We start from the raw sequence: 20,953 nt of genomic DNA on the forward strand, positions 1-20,953 counted from the left end.
TAGCAAAATTGGATAGCCCTTTGCACAGACAAGACATGTTGGAAATATGCGTGTAACCACATTCCCATGTAAGGGTGTAAAGCAACAATGCTGGCCCTTACCACAGTGAAGAGAACAGAAAAAAAGGAACAGACCACAACTTTCCGAAACTTCAGGAAACCAGACTATTAGGAGCATGACACACGACAACGACGAAACAACTAAAAGGGCCACGTTTCGTGCTACCACTTAGCATGATACTCGACACTAACCTTGTTCCGCGCCGATCGGCACTGCACAAAACCCGTAGCACCCAGCAGTTTCTGTTCTGTAGTGTCGACTGTCCAGCAGTTTCCGCAGTTCTCAAAGGAAGGTTGTCGGTAATACAATCAGGCCACCTTACACTACCTATTCCTATTCCGTAGGCAGAAGCGAACACTTGGAGACACTAAAAGCATCGGTAACGGATCACACTGTAATACATGCATCTAAGCATCACCCACTATCACCTTAGAAGGCGTGCCTGGACAAATCCAGCCGACTGCTACAACGACGTTAAGAATTCTCACTGACGCACTGTATAAATCACCAGTCAACTACAACATTTAAAACGACAATGTACCTTCAACGCTTTTGCGTTATCAGTACCACAGGCATAATAAAATAATTCCTTTAGGAGGATGGTCGAAAGAATTAGTTGGAATCCGCAGTTCGCTATTGGCGGCCAACTCTGTGTTCCCGAAAGAAAAACACTTAACACTCCATGCTACGACGTCGTTCTAACGTACACCACGTTCGGCGGCACTGATGTCAGAGGGCATGGGTCACATTGCACTGGTGCCAGTTGAGTCTATCAGTAGATCGGGTTTCACTAGGCATGGCCTGCATCTCAATAGATATGGGAAGGGGAGGCTGGCAAAGCTTATAGGTGACAGTGTAGTGGGTGGTGGTGGGATCACTCATGGAAATATTCCTGTACTTGTTGGTGTTAGAGCTGTACCTTTTTTAGATTGAAGTCAGATGTCAGGTATAAATGTTGAAATGAAGTCCTTCTAACTGAGAAATCACCTTCATAGGACAAGTTTCCAAGTGGAGAAGAGATTAGCATATTTCATCAAAATATAACCGGCATTAAAGTTAGTGAGTTGCTTATAGATGTTGACTCTGAAATTATTGGTATATCGGAGCACTACTTAAATAATTTGACAATTCAGAGGCTTCCTTTACCAGGATACAGACTAGCTGGCTGTTTTTCAAGGAGTTCTTTGCGGGGTGAGGGACTGGCTATGTAAGTAAAAAACAGTATTCCATTTGACTCCATAGACGTATCACGGCACTGCACTGAAGATATATTTGAATGTTGTGCAGGGGCAGTGGAATTTAGTGAAACTAAACGTCTAATTTTTGTTGTTTATAGGTCCCCTACTATACAACAGAGTAAAGACTATGACATGAGAACAAAACAGAGCAGGAAGTGCTACTATGGAAATTTTGAGTAAAGATGAAGAGGTAGTGTACAAAGATCGTGACGATGTCCTCCAGAGATGGGAAGAATATGTAAAAGAGCTATATGACACAAATAGCAAACCAGAAACTCTGGAACTTGAATCACACAACAGTGTGATGACGAGAAAGGACCAACCATCATAATGGAAGAAGTAAAGTCTGTCATAGCTGCAATGAAAAATGGCAAAGCGGTAGGCATAGATACGATACCGGGAGAAATATTAAAATGCTTGAACCAAGATGGAGTAAGAGAAACATTGAGATTATGTAATAAAATATATGACAGTGGTGAATGGCCTGAGGACTTTATGACAACAGTAATGATTCCATTACCGAAAAAACAAGGAACCAAGAAATGCAGCGAGCACAGGACAATCAGTCTCATTTCACATGCAGCCAAAGTGAAGTTAAGAATAATTAATAAAAGACTTGAAAAAGTAATGGAGGACAATCTTGGCGAGGAGCAGTTTGGCTTTAGACGGAATACGGGTACCAGAGATGCAATAGGGCTCTTACGAATCTTGGGAGAAAGGTTTATTGAAAAAGGTATTTGACAATGTTGTTTGCTGTAAGCTGGCGACTATAATGAGGGAAAAGAGAGTGGACTGGAAAACCAGAAGACTTGTAAACTCATTATATCTTAATCAAAAAGTTTCAATTAAAGTGAGAGGAGAAAGTACAAACTGGATCGGACTAGGAAAAGGAGTAAGACAAGGATGCTGTCTATCACCTACTCTTTGCAACCTCTACTTGGAAAATATGATTGACCAATGCTCATTAGATGACAAAGGCGTAGAAATTGGAGGAAGAAGAGTAGGGTGTTTGAGGTTTGCTGATGACGTGGTCCTAGCCACAGGGGAAAAAGAATTACAAGATTAGGTGGACACCATTGAAACTAACGGAAAAAAATGGAATGAAAATTAACACAAATAAAGCAAAAGTATTGGCACTAGGAGGAAATAAGGAAATAAAAATTATGCTGAATGGAGAAATACTAGAACAGGTGCAAAATTTTAAGTCTCTTGGAAGCAGGATAGACACCGACCGGAAGTGCACCACAGAAATTAAAACAAGGATAGCAATGACAAAAGAGGCGTTTTATAAAGAAAGGAGAATTTTCGACAGCGGTCTGAACAGAGAACTCAGGAAGAGACTCATAAAATGTCTTGTGTGGAGTGTTCTTCTATATGGCGCTGAAACATGGACTATGAGGAAGAAAGACAGAGAAAGGCTGGAGGCTTTTGAGATCTGGACATGGCGGAGGATGGAAAGAATAAGTTGGATGGACAGAGTAAAAAATGAAGAGGTATTGAGAAGAGTGGGAGAGAAAAGACAGTTACTAGATGTAATAAAGAGAAGAAAAAGAAATTGGATTGGGCATATATTAAGAAAGAATGACGGACTGATCAAAACAGTGTAAGAAGGTTATGTAGAAGGGAAAAGGAAGCGAGGAAGGAAGAGATTCCAAATACTGGATGACATGATGGACGGTACAACATACGGCAGCCTTAAGAAGGAAGCAATGGATCGCAGAAAATGGAGAGACAAAGGACCTGCTAAGATAGCAGATAACTGATGATGAACTCTGACATCGGAGCATTTCTGCTCAAGCTAGGGAGGTTTGTTGATTCACTTTATATGAAGTACCAGAAATTAGTTATAGGTGTTGAGTTCAATATTAATTTTGTATATGATTGTGCAAGAGAAAGGATGTCGGTAGATCATATGATCTGAGGTAGACTGTCTTTTTTCCAACTAGGGTGTAGGGGAACAGTAGCACAGTCATAGACTATATTTTTATTCATTCATCGTTACTAGATGGGCATTCAATTAGTAGAAGGGTGAATGGTCTTTCAGACCATGATGCACAAATTTTAACACTAAAAGGCTTTTGTACTCAAACAAATGTCACCTACAATTATAAACTATGTAGGAAAGTTAAATTAAACCTCGTCAAGGACCAAGAGTGGCAGGATGTTTATAGTGCCGATAACATAGTTGATAAATACAATGCTTTTCTTAACACATTCTCATGCTGTTTGAGACCTGCTTTCCATTAGAACGTTCTAAACTGAGTACTAGCAGTCAAAGGCAGCCTGGGTGGCTGACTAGTGGGATAAGGATATCATGTAGAACAAAGCGGGTATTATAACAAAATTTTAGAAGTAGTCACAATCAAGTTACAGTAGCCCATTACAAATAGTACTGTAAAGTGGTTAAAATGTTATTACGAAGGGAAAGAGTATGTGGTACCTAAATAGAACAGCCAATTCACTGGATAAAAGTAAAAGGAAGGAAGTAAAAGGAAGTGTCTGGTCAGCAGCACAAGGTCGACGATATAAAGTCAGTTCCTAGTAAAAATATTTCTGTTACTGATAAATCAAATATATGTACAGTATTTAGCAATTATTTTCTGTGCATTGCTGGTGAATTAAATAAAAATTTTGTTTCTACAGGGAATCATATAACTCTCTTGGCAAATGCCTTTCCGAAATTGATACCTGTAATACTCCTCTGTGATACAGACAAGGGGGAGATAAAGCCAATAATTAAATTACTGAAGACTAAGGACTATCATGGATATGATGTAGTGCCTAGCAGAATATTAAGGTACTGTGCTGAACATGTTAGCCCTGTAGTTAGCCGTATTCGTAATTTTTCCTTTAGGAATGATCAGTTTCCTCGACGATTACAGGACTCGGTAGTAAAGTCTCTTTATAAAAATGGAGATAGGGATAATGTATACAATTCAGACCTATTTCTATGCCATCAGTGTTTGCTAAAGTTATTGAAAAGCCTGTGTATGTATAATTGATTATTTTATACCACATAATTTGGTATCAAACGTACAGTTCGGCTTTAGAAGTCGTTTAACAACTGAAAATGCCATATTCTCTTTTCTCGGTGAGGTACTGGATGGATTAAACAAAAGGTTTCAAACGCTAGGCATATTTTTTGATGTAACTAAAGCATTTGATTGTGTTGATCATAAAATATTGCTCCAGACGTTGGACCATTACGGAATTTGGGGAGTAGCTCACTATTGGTTCACCACTTACTTTAACAACAGACAGTAAAAGGTCATTGTTCACAGTATTGAAAATGTCTATGATGTGGGGCCTGAGTCAGGTACGGTCAAATGGGGGGGGGGGGGGGGGGGGGTGCTCCAGGGATCAGTGTTGAGGCCACTCCTGTTCCTCATTTATATAAATGATATGTTGTCTAGTATTATGTTGTTGTTGTTGTGGTCTTCAGTCCTGAGACTGGTTTGATGCAGCTCTCCATGCTACTCTATCCTGAGCAAGCTTCTTCATCTCCCAGTACCTACTGCAACCTACATCCTTCTGAATCTGCTTAGTGTATTGATCTCTTGGTCTCCCTCTACGATTTTTACCCTCCACGCTGCCCTCCAATGCTAAATTTGTGATCCCTTGATGCCTCAAAACATGTCCTACCAACCGATCCCTTCTTCTAGTCAAGTTGTGCCACAAACGTTTCTCCCCAATCCTATTCAATACCTCCTCATTAGTTACGTGATCTACCCACCTTATCTTCAGCATTCTTCTGTAGCACCACATTTCGAAAGCTTCTATTCTCTTCTTGTCCAAACTATTTATCGTCCATGTTTCACTTCCATACATGGCTACACTCCATACAAATACTTTCAGAAACGACTTCCTGACACTTAAATCTATACTCGATGTTAACAAACTTCTCTTCTTCAGAAACGCTTTCCTTGCCATTGCCAGTTTACATTTTATATCCTCTCTACTTCGACCGTCATCAGTTATTTTACTCCCTAAATAGCAAAACTCCTTTACTACTTTAAGTGTCTCATTTCCTAATCTAATCCCCTCAGCATCACCCGATTTAATTTGACTACATTCCATTATACTCGTTTTGCTTTTGTTGATGTTCATCTTATATCCTCCTTTCAATACACTGTCCATTCCGTTCAACTGCTCTTCCAAGTCCTTTGCTGTCTCTGACAGAATTACAATGTCATCGGCGAACCTCAAAGTTTTTACTTCTTCTCCATGAATTTTAATACCTACTCCGAATTTTTCTTTTGTTTCCTTTACTGCTTGCTCAATATACAGATTGAATAACATCGGGGAGAGGCTACAACCCTGTCTCACTCCTTTCCCAACCACTGCTTCCCTTTCATGCCCCTCGACTCTTATAACTGCCATCTGGTTTCTGTACAAATTGTAAATAGCCTTTCGCTCCCTGTATTTTACCCCCGCCACCTTCAGAATTTGAAAGAGAGTATTCCAGTTAACGTTGTCAAAAGCTTTCTCTAAGTCTACAAATGCTAGAAACGTAGGTTTGCCTTTTCTTAATCTTTCTTCTAAGATAAGTCGTAAGGTTAGTATTGCCTCACGTGTTCCAACATTTCTACGGAATCCAAACTGATCTTCCCCGAGGTCCGCTTCTACCAGTTTTTCCATTCGTCTGTAAAGAATTCGCGTTAGTATTTTGCAGCTGTGACTTATTAAACTGATAGTTCGGTAATTTTCACATCTGTCAACACCTGCTTTCTTTGGGATTGGAATTATTATATTCTTCTTGAAGTCTAAGGGTATTTCGCCTGTCTCATACATCTTGCTCACCAGATGGTAGAGTTTTGTCATGACTGGCTCTCCCAAGGCCATCAGTAGTTCTAATGGAATGTTGTCTACTCCCGGGGCCTTGTTTCGACTCAGGTCTTTCAGTGCTCTGTCAAACTCTTCACGCAGTATCTCCCATTTCATCTCCATCTACATCCTTTTCCATTTCCATAATATTGTCCTCAAGTACATCGCCCTTGTATAAACCCTCTATATACTCCTTCCACCTTTCTGCCTTCCCTTCTTTGCTTAGAACTGGGTTTCCATCTGAGCTCTTGATATTCATACAAGTGGTTCTCTTTTCTCCAAAGGTCTCTTTAATTTTCCTGTAGGCAGTATCTATCTTACCCCTAGTGAGACAAGCCTCTACATCCTTACATTTGTCCTCTAGCCATCCCTGCTTAGCCATTTTGCACTTTCTGTCGATCTCATTTTTGAGACGTTTGTATTCCCTTTTGCCTGCTTCATTTACTGCATTTTTATATTTTCTCCTTTCATCAATTAAATTCAATATTTATTCTGTTACCCAAGGATTTCTATTAGCCCTCGTCTTTTTACCTACTTGATCCTCTGCTGCCTTCACTACTTCATCCCTCAGAGTTATACATTCTTCTTCTACTGTATTTCTTTCCCCCATTCCTGTCAATTGTTCCCTTATGCTCTCCCTGAAACTCTCTACAACCTCTGGTTCTTTCAGTTTATCCAGGTCCCATCTCCTTAAATTCCCACCTTTTTGCAGTTTCTTCAGTTTCAATCTGCAGTTCATAACCAATAGATTGTGGTCAGAATCCACATCTGCCCCTGGAAATGTCTTACAATTTATAACCTGGTTCCTAAATCTCTGTCTTACCATTATATAATCTATCTGATACCTATTAGTATCTCCAGGATTCTTCCAGGTATACAACCTTCTTTTATGATTCTTGAACCAAGTGTTAGCTATGATTAAGTTATGCTCTGTGCAAAATTCTACAAGGCGGCTTCCTCTTTCATTCCTTCCCCCCAATCCATATTCACCTACTATGTTTCCTTCTCTCCCTTTTCCTACTGACGAATTCCAGTCACCCATGACTATTAAATTTTCGTCTCCCTTCACTACCTGAATAATTTCTTTTATCTCGTCATACATTTCATCTATTTCTTCATCATCTGCAGAGCTAGTTGGCATATAAACTTGTACTACTGTAGTAGGCATGGGCTTTGTGTCTATCTTGGCCACAATAATGCGTTCACTATGCTGTTTGTAGTAGCTAACCCGCACTCCTATTTTTTTATTCATTATTAAACCTACTCCTGCATTACCCCTATTTGATTTTGTATTTATAACCCTGTAATCACCTGACCACAAGTCTTGTTCCTCCTGCCACCGAACTTCACTAATTCCCACTATATCTAACTTTAACCTATCCATTTCCCTTTTTAAATTTTCTAACCTACCTGCCCGATTAAGGGATCTGACATTCCACGCTCCGATCCGTAGAATGCCAGTTTTCTTCCTCCTGATAACGACGTCCTCTTGAGTAGTCCCCGCCCGGAGATCCGAATGGGGGACTATTTTACCTCCGGAATATTTTACCCAAGAGGACGCCATCATCATTTAATCATACAGTAAAGCTGCATGTCCTCGGGAAAAATTACGGCTGTAGTTTCCCCTTGCTTTCAGCCGTTCGCAGTACCAGCACAGCAAGGCCGTTTTGGTTAATGTTACAAGGCCAAATTAGTCAATCATCCAGACTGTTGCCCCTGCAACTACTGAAAAGGCTGCTGCCCCTCTTCAGGAACCGCATGTTTGTCTGGCCTCTCAACAGATACCCCTCCGTTGTGGTTGCACCTACGGTACGGCCATCTGTATCGCTGAAGCACGCAAGCCTCCCCACCAACGGCAAGGTCCATGGTTCATGGGGGAAGTATACTAGTATTATGGGTAACTCTAAAATATTTCTATTTGCTGATGACACTAGCCTGGTAGTAAAGGATGTTGTGCGCATCATTGGCTCGGTTTGAAATTGTGCAGTTCATTACATAAGTTCATGGAAAATTGGAAATTTGTGGTAAGGTCTTATGGGACCCAACTGCTGAGGTCATCCTTCCCTAAGCTTACGCACTACTTAATCTAACTTAAACTAACTTACGCTAAGGATAACTCACACACCCATACCCAAGGAAGGACTCAAACCTCCGACGAATTAGTTCATGGCTTGTAGAAAATAAGCTAACGCTAAATCACAGTAAGACTCAGCTTTTGCTGTTTCTAACACATAATTCAACAAAACCAGACGTATTAATTTCACATAATGAATGGTTCAAATGGCTCTGAGCACTATGGGACTTAACATCTGTGGTCATCAGTCCCCTAGAACTTAGAACTACTTAAACCTAACTAATCTAACGACATCACACACATCCATGCCCGAGGCAGGATTCGAACCTGCCACCGTAGCGGTCACGCGGTTCCAGACTGAAGCGCCTAGAACCGCATGGCCACTCCGGCCGGCTTTCACATTATGGGAATATGATTAGTGAAGCTGAACAGTTCAAATTTCTAGGTGTTCAGATAGATAGTAAACTGTCGTGGAAAGCTGTTCAAAGACTTAATGCTGCCATTTTTACTGTTCGAACCGTATCTGAAGTAAGTGATCGTTAGTCACGAAAATTAGTTTACTATGCTTATTCTTGTTAGCTTATGTCGTCTGGAATTATATTTTGGGGTAACTCTTCCCATTCTAGAATGATATTTTTGGCTCAGAAACGGGATCTTCGGGCAATAAGTGGTGTAAGTTCACGAACCTCTTGTCGACTCCTGTTCGCTAGTCTGGGTATTTTGACATTGGCCCCTAAATATATGTATTCTTTACTATCGTTTCTTGTTAACAATAGCAGTTTATCCCCAAGAATAAGCAGCTTTCTCTCAGTTAATACTCGGCAGAAATCCAACCTGCATTTGGATCGGACTTCCTTAACTCTTGTGCAGAAATGTTTTTTTTTATTTTTTATTTATTTATTTATTTATTGTTCCGTGGGACCAAATTAAGGAGAAATCTCCGTGGTCATGGAACGAGTCAATACATGAAATTATAACACGATATTAGAAACAGATAAAATGAAATATAGAAAAAAAAACATATTCAGGTGACAAGTCATAAGTTTAAATGAAGACAATCAACAATGTAACACTGGAATTTGCTTAATTTTTTAGCTCTTCCAGGAGCTCCTCGACAGAATAGAAGGAGTGAGCCATGAGGAAACTCTTCAGTTTAGACTTAAAAGAGTTTGGGCTACTGCTAAGATTTTTGAGTTCTTGTGGTAGCTTATTGAAAATGGATGCAGCAGAATACTGCACTCCTTTCTGCACAAGAGTCAAGGAACTGCATTCTACATGCAGATTTGATTTCTGCCTAGTATTAACTGAGTGAAAGCTGCTAACTCTTGGGAATAGGCTAATATTGCTAACAACAAACGACATTAAAGAAAATATATACTGTGAGGGCAATGTCAGAATTCCCAGATTTTTGAATAGGGGTCGACAAGAGATTCTCGAACTTACACCACATATAGCTCGAACAGCCCGTTTTTGAGCCAAAAATACCCTTTTTGAATCAGAAGAATTACCCCAAAAAATAATACCATACGACATAAGCGTATGAAAATATGCGAAGTAGACTACTTTTCGTGTTGAAGTGTCACTTATTTCAGATACTGTTCTAATGGTAAATAAAGCAGCATTTAGTTTCTGAACAAGATCCTGAACATGGGCTTTCCACAACAGCTACTATCTATCCGTACGCCTAGGAACTTGAACTGTTCCGTCTCGCTTATAACATGCCCACTCTGTCTGATTAAAATGTCAGTTCTTGTTGAATTGTGAGTTAGAAACTGTAAAAACTGAGTCTTACTGTGATTTAGCATCAAATTATTTTCCACAAGCCACGAACTTATTTCATGAACTAAATTATTTGTTACTGTTTCAATATTACACACAAGATCCTTCACTATCAAGCTGGTGTCATCAGCAAACAGAAATATTTTTGAATCACCTGTAATACTAGAAGGCATATCATTTATTTAAATAAGAAACAGCAGTGGCCCCAGCACCGACCCTTGGGGAACGCCCCACTTAACAGTGCCCCATTGGGACTGAACATCACTACCACTCTCAATATTGCGGAGAATTACCCTCTGCTTTCTGTTCTTAAAGTAAGAGGCGAACCAATTGTAAGCTACTCCCCTTACTCCATAATGGTCCAACTTCTGCAGTAATATTTTGTGGTCAACACAGTCAAAAGCCTTCGTTAAATCAAAGAAAACACCTAGCGTTCGCAACCTTTTATTTAATCCGTCGAAAACCTCACAGAGAAAAGAGAATATAGCATTTTCAGTTGTTAAACCATTTCTAAAACCAAACTGAACATTTGACAGCAAATTATGTGAATTTAAATGCTCCAGTAACCTTGTATATACAACCTTCTCGATAACTTTAGCAAACACCGATGGCATAGAAATAGGTCTAAAATTGTCAACATTATCAATGTCTCCCTTTTTATAAAGTGGCTTCACTACCGAGTATTTTAATCGATCAGGAAACCGACCACTCCTAAAGGAAAAGTTACAGATATGGCTAAGTACTGGGCTAACATACATAGAACAATACTTCAGTATTCTGCTAGATACCCCGTCATATCCATGAGAGTTCTTGGTCTTTAGTGATTTAATTATTAACTCAATCTCCCTCTTGTCAGTATCATGGAGGAGCATTTCAGGTAACAGTCGCGGAACACTTTTTTCTAAGAGCGCTATATGATTCCCTGTTGGAATTAGGTTTCTATTTAGTTCACCTGCTATATTCAGAAAGTGATTATTAAATACTGTACATATATGCGACTTATCAGTAACACGGACATTCCCACTACGCACTGATTCTATATCCTCGACCTGTATCTGCAGACCAGCAACTTCCTTTACGACTGACCATATGGTTTTAATTTTATCCTGAGACTTAGCTATTCTATCTGCATACCACATACTTTTTGCCTTCCTAATAACATTTTTAAGCACCTTACAATACTGTTTGTAATGGGCTGCTGCATTTAGATTTTGACTGTTTCTAACGTTTTGATATAATTGCCACTTTGTTCTACAAGATATTCTTATCCGTCTAGTCAGCCACCCAGGCTGCCTGTTTGTGCTAGTACCCTGTTTTAAACGTTGTAACGGAAAGCAACTTTCAAAGAGCATGAGAAAGGTCTTTAGAAAAGCATTATATTTATCGTTTACTGTCTCAGCGCTATAAACATCTTGCCACTCTTGTTCCTTTATAAGGTTTACAAAGGTCTCTACAGCAACCGGATCAGCTTTCCTGAACAGCTGATGACTATATTTAACACGAGTTGCAGCATAGAAATCTTTTAAAGTTAAAATTTGCGCATCATGATCTGAAAGGCCATTCACCCTTTTTCTAACAGAATGCCCTTCTAGTAATGAGGAATGAACAAAAATGTTGTCTATGGTTGTTCTACTGTTCCCTTGCACTCCCGTTGGAAAGAATACGGTTTGCATAAGATTATATGAATTAAAGAGGTCTACCAGCATCCTCTTCCTTGCACAATCACTTATACAATTAATATTGAAGTCACCACATATAACTAACTTTTTGTATTTCCTATAAAGTGAACCAAGAACCTCCTCTAGCTTTAGCAAAAATGCTGTGAAATCGGAGTCTGGGGATCTATAAATAACAACAGTTACAAGTTTAACTCCGTTAAATTTAACCACACCTGCACAACATTCAAACACCTTTTCAGTGCAGTACTTTGAAACATCAATTGACTCAAATGCGATGCCGTTTTTCACATACATGGCTACTCCCCCACACCGCAAAGAGCTCCTCGAAAAGCAGCCAGCCAACCTGTAACCTGGTAAAGGAAGCCTCTGAATTATCTCCTTGTTTAAGAAGTGTTCAGATATACCAATAATTTCAGAGTCAGTACGCTGCAGTGTGCAGTACGCTGCTGCATCCTTTTTCAATAAGCTACCACAAGAATTCAAAAATCTGAGAAATAATCCATTCGCTTTGAAATCGAAACTGAAGAGTTTCCTCGTGAGTCACTCCTTCTATTCTGTTGAGGAGTTTCTTGAAAAATTAAGGTGATTCTTATGTTACATTGTTGATTGCATTTACTTAAACTTGTGGCTTGACTTTTTTTTAGGGTTCATAAACATTCTATTTTTTCTGTTATTTTACTTTTTTGTTGTAACTTCGGGCATGACACATACCATAACCTTGGAGATTTGTTCCTCAATTTGGTCCTATGGAACTTGTGTAAATAATAAACAGAAATGTTCTGTAATCCTGCCCTCCATCTACTCGATGTTTCCTTATGTTCTTTTCCTCGCCGATTCAGCGGAAAACCTCCTCATTCTTTATCAGCCCACCTGATTTTCAACGTTATTTTGTAGCACTACATCTCAAATGCTTCGATTCTCTTCAATTCTGGTTTTCCCACTGTCCATGATTCACAACCATACAATACTATGCTTCCAAGTACATTCTCAGAAATTTCGTCCTCAAATTAAAGCCTATGTCTCATATCCGCAGACTCGTCTTGAGTATGAATGCATTCTTCGCCTTTGCTAGTCTGCTTCCTGTGTCGTCCTTAATTCGTCTGTCATGGGTTAGTTTGCCTCCACGTAGCAGAATACATTAACTTCGTCTATTTCGTGACCATCTCAATTTTGATGTATTCTCATATCTGCTACTACTCGTTGCTTTTGTCTTTTTCCAGCTCACTCTCCAGTAATTGTTCTTCACTTCCACTGAAGATAGCAATATCATCATTTAATCTTATCATTGATATCCTCTCACTGTGAATTTTAATACCACTCTTCTCTGAAGAGGTTTGGAAGGTGATTGTGACCGCGCGACAGAATTAACAGGCTTTGAATGTGGAATGGTAACTGAAGATAGACGCATGGGACACTCCATTTCGGAAACCGTTATGGAATTCAATATTCTATATCTATATATCTATAGTGTCAACTTCAGGCACCATTTCTCAGATAACGCGTGGCCCTTGGCCTTCACTTAACGACCGGGAGCAGCGAGTTTGCGTAGAGCCGTCAGTTCTAACAGACTAACAGAAAAGCAATAGTGCATGAAATATCCACAGAAAACAATGTGGGACGTACGACGAACGTATCAGTTGGGACAGTGTGGCAAAATTTTGGCGTTAATGGGCTATGGCAGCAGACGACCGAAACGAGCGCCTTTTCTCACTGCACGATATTGCCAGCAGCACCTCGCCTATGCTGGTGATCATATCAGTTGGGCTCTAGATGAAAGGAAAATGGTGGACTCGTCACATGAGTCCCAATTTAAGTTGGTAAGAGACGATTGTAGGGTTCGAGTGTGGCGCAGACGGCTCGAAGCAATGGACCCAGTTTGTCAACAAGGCATTGTGCAAGCTGATGATACCTCCACAATGGTATGGGCTGTGTTTACGTGGAATGGACTGAGTCCTCTGGTCAACATGAACTGCTCATTGACTGTAAATGGTTATGTTTGGCTACTTGGAGACCATCTGCAGCCATTCATAGACCTCATGTTGCCAAACAACGATGCGCCATGTCACTGGGCCACAATTATTCGCGCCGGCCGGTGTGGCCGTGCGGTTAAAGGCGCTTCAGTCTGGAACCGCGTGACCGCTACGGTCGCAGGTTCGAATCCTGCTTCGGGCATGGCTGTGTGTGATGTCCTTAGGTTAGTTAGGTTTAAGTAGTTCTACGTTCTCGGGGACTGATGACCAGAGAAGTTAAGTCCCATAGTGCTCAGAGCCATTTGAACCATTTGAACAATTATTCGCGATTGGCTTGTTATGATTCGGTTTGCACGCTGTGTGGTTCTTGAGAGGATAGAGAGGCGAGGAACAGAAGCCGTTCACGAACAGAGAAAAATGGTTCAAATGGGTCTGAGCACTATGGAACTTAACATCTGAGGTCATCAGTCCCCTAGACCTTAGAACTACTTAAACCTAACTAACCTAAGGACATCACACACATCCATGCCCGAGGCTGGATTCGAACCTGCGACCGTAGCAGTCGCGCGGTTCCAGACTGTAGCGCCTAGACCCGCTCGGCCACACCGGCCGGCTGAACAGAGAATTCAGATATTAATTTATATACATCTAATATCAAATATTAAAATCATACAAAACTTTGTTCCGAACTTGCAGCGTCAGTTGCGAACACTGGATTTAGACGTAGAAATTTCGCGCCAGTGGTGTGTTGGAGGGAAATGCGGTTGACATCCCCGCACACTCTTGTGTTTAATGTGTAACTGCAGGAAGTTACATTGATGTATTTCTGTTAGTTATTGTTCCGTGGTGTACTGAGTAGAACGTTCTGTCTCACAGTTTGCGAACTTCGATGTGGCAGAGTTAGAGGAGGAAAGCGCCTTCATTGAACTTTGCGTGACTCTCAAGGAAACCTTTAGAGAGACACATCAAGCGATGCAGGAAGAGTATAGTGATGAGTGGTTAAGCCGTACTCGGTGTTACGAATGGCTCACACGGTTTAAAAATGGCCGTACGGAAGTTAAAGATGTCCCCCGTCCAGAACGTCCTTCGACGTCTACCGACGACGCTCATGTTAGGAACGTTAATGAAATTGTGCATGATAACCGAAGACTGACTGTCCGAGAGATTGCAGAAGAATGTAACATTTCAGTTGGATCTTGTCATGAAATCTTGACTCAGCGTCTTGGAATGCATCGTGTTGCCGCCAAGTTCGTTACACGACTCATGAGTCAAGATCAGGAAGACCTTCGCCTCGCAATATGTGAAGAACTTTTGGATCGTGCAAATGAGAACGAGAGAATGAGACGCGGTTCTGCGGCTGTGATGTTGATACCAAGTTTTAGTCTTTATAATGAGTCGGGAAAGGTTGTCCAAGACCAAAAAAAGCTCTTCAGGTCGGGTCAAATGTCAAAGCCATGCTGATAGTTTTCTTTGACTCTGAAGGATTAGTTCATCATGAATTGGTGCCACAGGACCTGTGGTACTATCGGGACTTGCTGCGACGCCTGCGAGAAAATCTGAGGCTTGAAATGTGGCCAGACAATTCATGGCCCGTGCATCACGATAACACACCCGCACATTCATCCCCTTTGGTGCTTGACTATTGCACAAAAAACGAAATGACTGTGCTGCCTCATCCTACGTGCGCTCCACGTCCTCCAGACCTGGCCCGCCGACTTTTCTTTTATTTCCAGAGTTGAAAACCCCGTTGAAAGGACTAAGATTTTTCTGGGATAGACGAGATAAAAGGAAATTCGCAGACAGCGCTTCACGTAATCCAACAAGAGGACTACTAAGACTGGTTTCGGAAGTGAAAAAGGTGTTGGGAGCGGTGTATCAATTGTGAAAGACAGTATTTCGAAGGAGACCTTGCACAATAAGTAAAATGAAAGCACAGAAAAATTTTGTGGACATAATTCCGGTATTTTTTGAACAGACCTCGTATAAAGATACAAAAGATTTGTAAATCTGTCACTCTTCAATACGATGTTCATTCTGAAGATGACAGCCCTGGTCCCAATGGAAGTTGGTAAATAAAGTACACAAAAACACCCTGAATAAGGTCGCTTGCAACAGAGGCCGAAACATTCGTAGTATATATATTGACGACGCGGTCACAAACCCAGAAAAACTTTATTGAAAGTGACAACGCCGGCGGAAGCCTACGTTTATATTCTGTAAATATTATTTAACTGGCAAACACTCAAAATGAGCTCGCTTCATAAATGTACACCAGCCACTGTATCTCCGGAGACGTGATGCTTGCATCTCATTGGCAGCGCCCTCGTGTCGCGGTAGGGGCTGCAGGAAACGCTGCTGCGGAACTAGCGGCGCCCGTGTTTGACCGCCTGGACTGTAGCAGATACTGCCGGTTTGAAGAACGTCCTGGACAATTCGACCGAAAGATTTGACCATCCAGATCGGCCGACATGAACCTCTTCGAACATTCATTGGACGTAATTGAAAGGTCAGTTCGTGCACAAAACCCTGCACCGGCAGCACTTTCGCAATTGTGGACGGCCATAGAGGCAGCATGGCTCTGTATTTCTGAAGGGGAATTCCAACGACTTATAGAGTCCACGCCACTACGAGCTGCTGCTCTCGGCCAGGCAAAATGAGGTTTCACACGATATTAGGAGGTATCCCTTGACTTTCGTCACCTAAGGGTAATTCGAGTCAGTATTTTGAAACCATAACTTATTAAACTGGTAGGTTGGCTTTAAAAGACTTGTAGGCACACGATAAACAGTACTCGGCTTACGATTAAGTCTAGTGAAAACACTAAGGAAGGCTCGGGACACATTTATCGCCTTCGTCAATTTAGAAAAAGCATTTGATTGGATAAACTGGCGACGTCTTTTTGAGATGCTGAGAGAGATTAGGACAATGTATCAAGAAAGAAAAGTAGTACAGAGACTGCATAGAGGAAGAGTGGCGGTGACATTATGTGGAAAAGATAAAGAAGAAGCTACTACCAAGAAGGGTGTACAACACGGCTCCTCTCCCCCCCCCCCCCCCCCCCCCCCCCCCCCCATGTCTTGTTGAATGAATGTACTGAGAGAGCAACAGGTGAAGTTATGGAGAAACTAGGAGCTACAGGAGGAATTAAAATCCATGGTAAGAAAATAAACATGTTGACTTTTGCTGTTGACATGGCACTGGTAAGTGAAGATGCGGATCTCTTACAAACGATGCTGACCCAGATTGAAACCACACTCAGACCGTCCTGTTAGACGAAAATTAATAAAGGCAAAACAATATTCTTAGAGGTAAGCAGACAAAACATCGTTGTCCAATGTTCACTTAACAATGAGCTACTAGAGACCGACGAATCCTTTGTTACATGAGACCGAAGATCAAGGAAGAACACTGAAAGGTGAACCATCAGCTGCTTTTAACAAGACAAGAAAACTTTTTGCATTAAGCTGCATAGACAAACATCGCAGGAAAGAACTTATAAAGATATAGTTTGGAGTATGCTTCTGTACGGAAGTTAAACATGGACGCTCGGAGAAGCACAAAATACCTTTCATGATGTGGTGCTTTCGCAGAATGCTCAAGATTTCCTGGGTAGACAAAATACCAAACGAAGAGGTCCGCCACAGAGTGGATGAAGAGGACCATGTATCTTGAAGCTTATCCGTCAGAGAAGAGACACGCGGGTCAGCCATCTCCTGAGACATGATGGTATCATTAAAAACATAATTGAAGGTGTGCTAGAAAGGAAGAACACAAGAGGAAGACTGAGAGTATAATAAATAAATCACGTGCAGGGTACGAGCTGCACCTACTACATCGCTCTCATGCAGTTAGGCTGAAGACAAGAATTCATGGCGAACTGCTGATAACCAACTTATGGTTGAGGGTCTGAGAAAGAGATATAGTTTGGTAACTTTCACACTTCCAGAACCAGCCATCTTTGGAACTGGAATCATTACAAGCTTCTTGAGATCTGAGAGTATATAAGCTTGAGACACGCGGATCACAGTGTCTTCGAATGGTGAGAGTCGGGATGAATCTGCAGTGGGCAGGAGCAGGAGTGCAGCCTTGGGCGTGAGCTGGCGGTGGCTACCGCTGCGTCCTCGGAGTCTGGCGGAAGAGGCAGCGCCGTCCCGTCCCGTCCGGGAAAGTGGCGAGCTGGGAGCGTGTGGGCCGAGCACCTGGCAGGGGAGGGGGAACTTTCTCTCTGTGGGCCGCGTCGCGGCGCGGCGCGCCGGCACCGCCGCCTCAGTGTGTGCCATGGCGAGTGCGCGACGTGGGCCCGCAGACCCGCGACCACCCAAGCCTCCTCCTCCGCGGCTGCCGCTGCTCCTGCTGCTAGCCGCAGTCCTCGCTGCCCGCACCACCTCTGCACGTGAGTACCTGCAGTGAACAAGGGAATACTCCTGCAGTGCCGCTGTCTCTCCAGCTAGAGAACGAGACGTCTGGAGTTCCTCAACGAAGGATATCTGGGCCGATACTGTTTACATACTGCGTATGTAGGTCGGCAGATCATCCCCCAAACAACAGTGCGTCTATCTCAACAGCTGCAGAACGTTGCATCTATTTACGTACTGCATATATAATTTATCAGATCTTACCCCACCTAACTGCGCATCATCATCAATAGCTAGAAAACGTAGCATTTGGTGTTCCTCAGGGAAGAATTTTGGGTCCAATACTAATTACATGCTGCATAGATAGTAGATCATCCCCCACCCATCAGTGTGTCTGTTTCAACAGCTAGAGAACGTAGCGTCTGGTGTATCTCACATATCAGTGCTGGGACCATCGATATTTACCTATTTCTAAATAATATAGTAGATCATAGTCATCCTACTATCAGTGGGTCTATCCCAGTAGCTAGTGTCTGGTGATTCTGTGGGAAGAACGCTAGAACCGTTTCTATTTACATGGAGCATAACAAATTTAGCAGCTAATCATCCTCCACCTATGAGTGCGTCTATCTCACTGGCAAGGCATGTTACCGTCTGGTGTTTCTCAAGAACGAATACTGTGGGTGTTACTATTTACACGGTGCCTAACAAATGCAGCAGATCATCATTCTCCATTTAAAGATAATGTCCTGTTATTTTTCCGCAGTCTCTATCGGCCACTCGCCATCTGCAGGGTGCACCTGACCTCCAACGACAAAGTATCTTGGTCTTAGAGGCCTATGGTCTCCTGTTGCTAATTATAGAATAATTGCATTTCGAGCCGGCCGCGGTGGTCTAGCGGTTCTGGCGCTGCAGTCAGGAACCGCGCGACTGCTACGGTCGCAGGTTCGAATCCTGCCTCGGGCATGGGTGTGTGTGATGTCCTTAGGTTAGTTAGGTTTAAGTAGTTCTAAGTTCTAGGGGACTTATGACCACAGATGTTGAGTCCCATAGTGCTCAGAGCCATTTGAACCATTTGAACCAATTGCATTTCGTTTATCTAGTCTTCCCTCCCGTCTTAACCTTGTATTGGTGTTGCTCTGAAAATATCAACGCAACAGTGCAGATGTCAACGATATGTGCCCTACGTCTTGTTCAGAAAAAATCTTGTTCTATTCACTGATGGTCCTTGCTGTTGACAACAGCAATGTTTGCTTTACTCTTCTCCCTCAACTGTGCATTCAGTGCTGCACGTTTCCATCTCAAGTTTGTTTTCCCGATACTGACGGTTGTACATTACACTAATACAGAACAGTATGCAACGGTGGCCGATATGCGAATCGCTTAATGGAAGAACGGTACGACGACATTCTGCTCAGCTGTTCCCGCAGCGATGGCAACCACATCACGGAACTTCTGTATTCCTTACACCAAAATACTCAGAAAATAATCCTCAACAGCCTTTGTAAATTTGTTGGTCTAGCACTGGTTCGCCATGTGCACCAATCAATTGTAGCAGATGAAGTTGGTTTGTATAAAATACTGAGAGAAGGAATTTCAATAAAGGTGTGAAGTTCATAGACTGACACAGCTCGCGTTTTTACAAATATGTAGTTGATACTGCACGTCAGTATAACTTACATGCATTAGTAGGCGAAAAGTTTTAAATTATTTGAGCAGTTTACAAGTGATAAATCAGCTGAAAATTTCAGAAATTTTGGAGTAACCTTGTAAAAGTGAAATCAAAAGTAAAACTGTGATTTAAGTGCAATACTTATGAAAAAAATATTATATATGTGTAAAGGATAATACCTTGTCGAGCCCATTATGGAACTCCATTCATTCGTCCATCAGAGATCCGTAGCAAATATAAGTCACGAAAATTCCTTCAAGAATTCGTGTCTAGGACGATATGAATCAAAACTGGTGTTGTATGTAGTTTGCAGACTTGTACTTATTATTCCGTGAATCTGTATTGAAAGACAAGCAAAATGGCATATAGACAAATTCGTCATAGAAAACATGCACCAGCCTTGAATTCAACAGGAATGTTAATACACTCCTGGAAATTGAAATAAGAACACCGTGAATTCATTGTCCCAGGAAGGGGAAACTTTATTGACACATTCCTGGGGTCGGATACATCACATGATCACACTGACAGAACCACAGGCACATAGACACAGGCAACGGAGCATGCACAATGTCGGCACTAGTACAGTGTATATCCACCTTTCGCAGCAATGCAGGCTGCTATTCTCCCATGGAGACGATCGTAGAGATGCTGGATGTAGTCCTGTGGAACGGCTTGCCATGCCATTTCCACCTGGCGCCTCAGTTGGACCAGCGTTCGTGCTGGACGTGCAGACCGCGTGAGACGACGCTTCATCCAGTCCCAAACATGCTCAATGGGGGACAGATCCGGAGATCTTGCTGGCCAGGGTAGTTGACTTACACCTTCTAGAGCACGTTGGGTGGCACGGGATACATGCGGACGTGCATTGTCCTGTTGGAACAGCAAGTTCCCTTGCCGGTCTAGGAATGGTAGAACGATGGGTTCGATGACGGTTTGGATGTACCATGCACTATTCAGTGTCCCCTCGACGATCACCAGTGGTGTACGGCCAGTGTAGGAGATCGCTCCCCACACCATGATGCCGGGGGTTGGCCCTGTGTGCCTCGGTCGTATGCAGTCCTGATTGTGGCGCTCACCTGCACGGCGCCAAACACGCATACGACCATCATTGGCACCAAGGCAGAAGCGACTCTCATCGCTGAAGACGACACGTCTCCATTCGTCCCTCCATTCACGCCTGTCGCGACACCACTGGAGGCGGGCTGCACGATGTTGGGGCGTGAGCGGAAGACGGCCTAACGGTGTGCGGGACCGCAGCCCAGCTTCATGGAGACGGTTGCGAATGGTCCTCGCCGATAC

General features: G+C 42.3%; 1 protein-coding gene across 1 annotated transcript in view; it reads left to right on the plus strand.

Annotated features, from left to right (window-relative positions):
- Positions 1 to 17,902: 17,902 nt before the first annotated feature.
- Positions 17,903 to 20,953, plus strand: part of LOC126252548 (dual oxidase) — a 609,052-nt gene continuing 606,001 nt past the window's right edge. The window contains exon 1 of the mRNA XM_049953446.1: positions 17,903 to 18,017. Within this exon, the coding sequence (XP_049809403.1) occupies positions 17,903 to 18,017 (115 nt within the window). The remainder of the gene's footprint in view (positions 18,018 to 20,953) is intronic.

The sequence above is a fragment of the Schistocerca nitens genome, chromosome 4 (genome assembly GCF_023898315.1).
Source record: "Schistocerca nitens isolate TAMUIC-IGC-003100 chromosome 4, iqSchNite1.1, whole genome shotgun sequence".
NCBI classification, from domain to species: Eukaryota; Metazoa; Arthropoda; class Insecta; order Orthoptera; family Acrididae; genus Schistocerca; species Schistocerca nitens.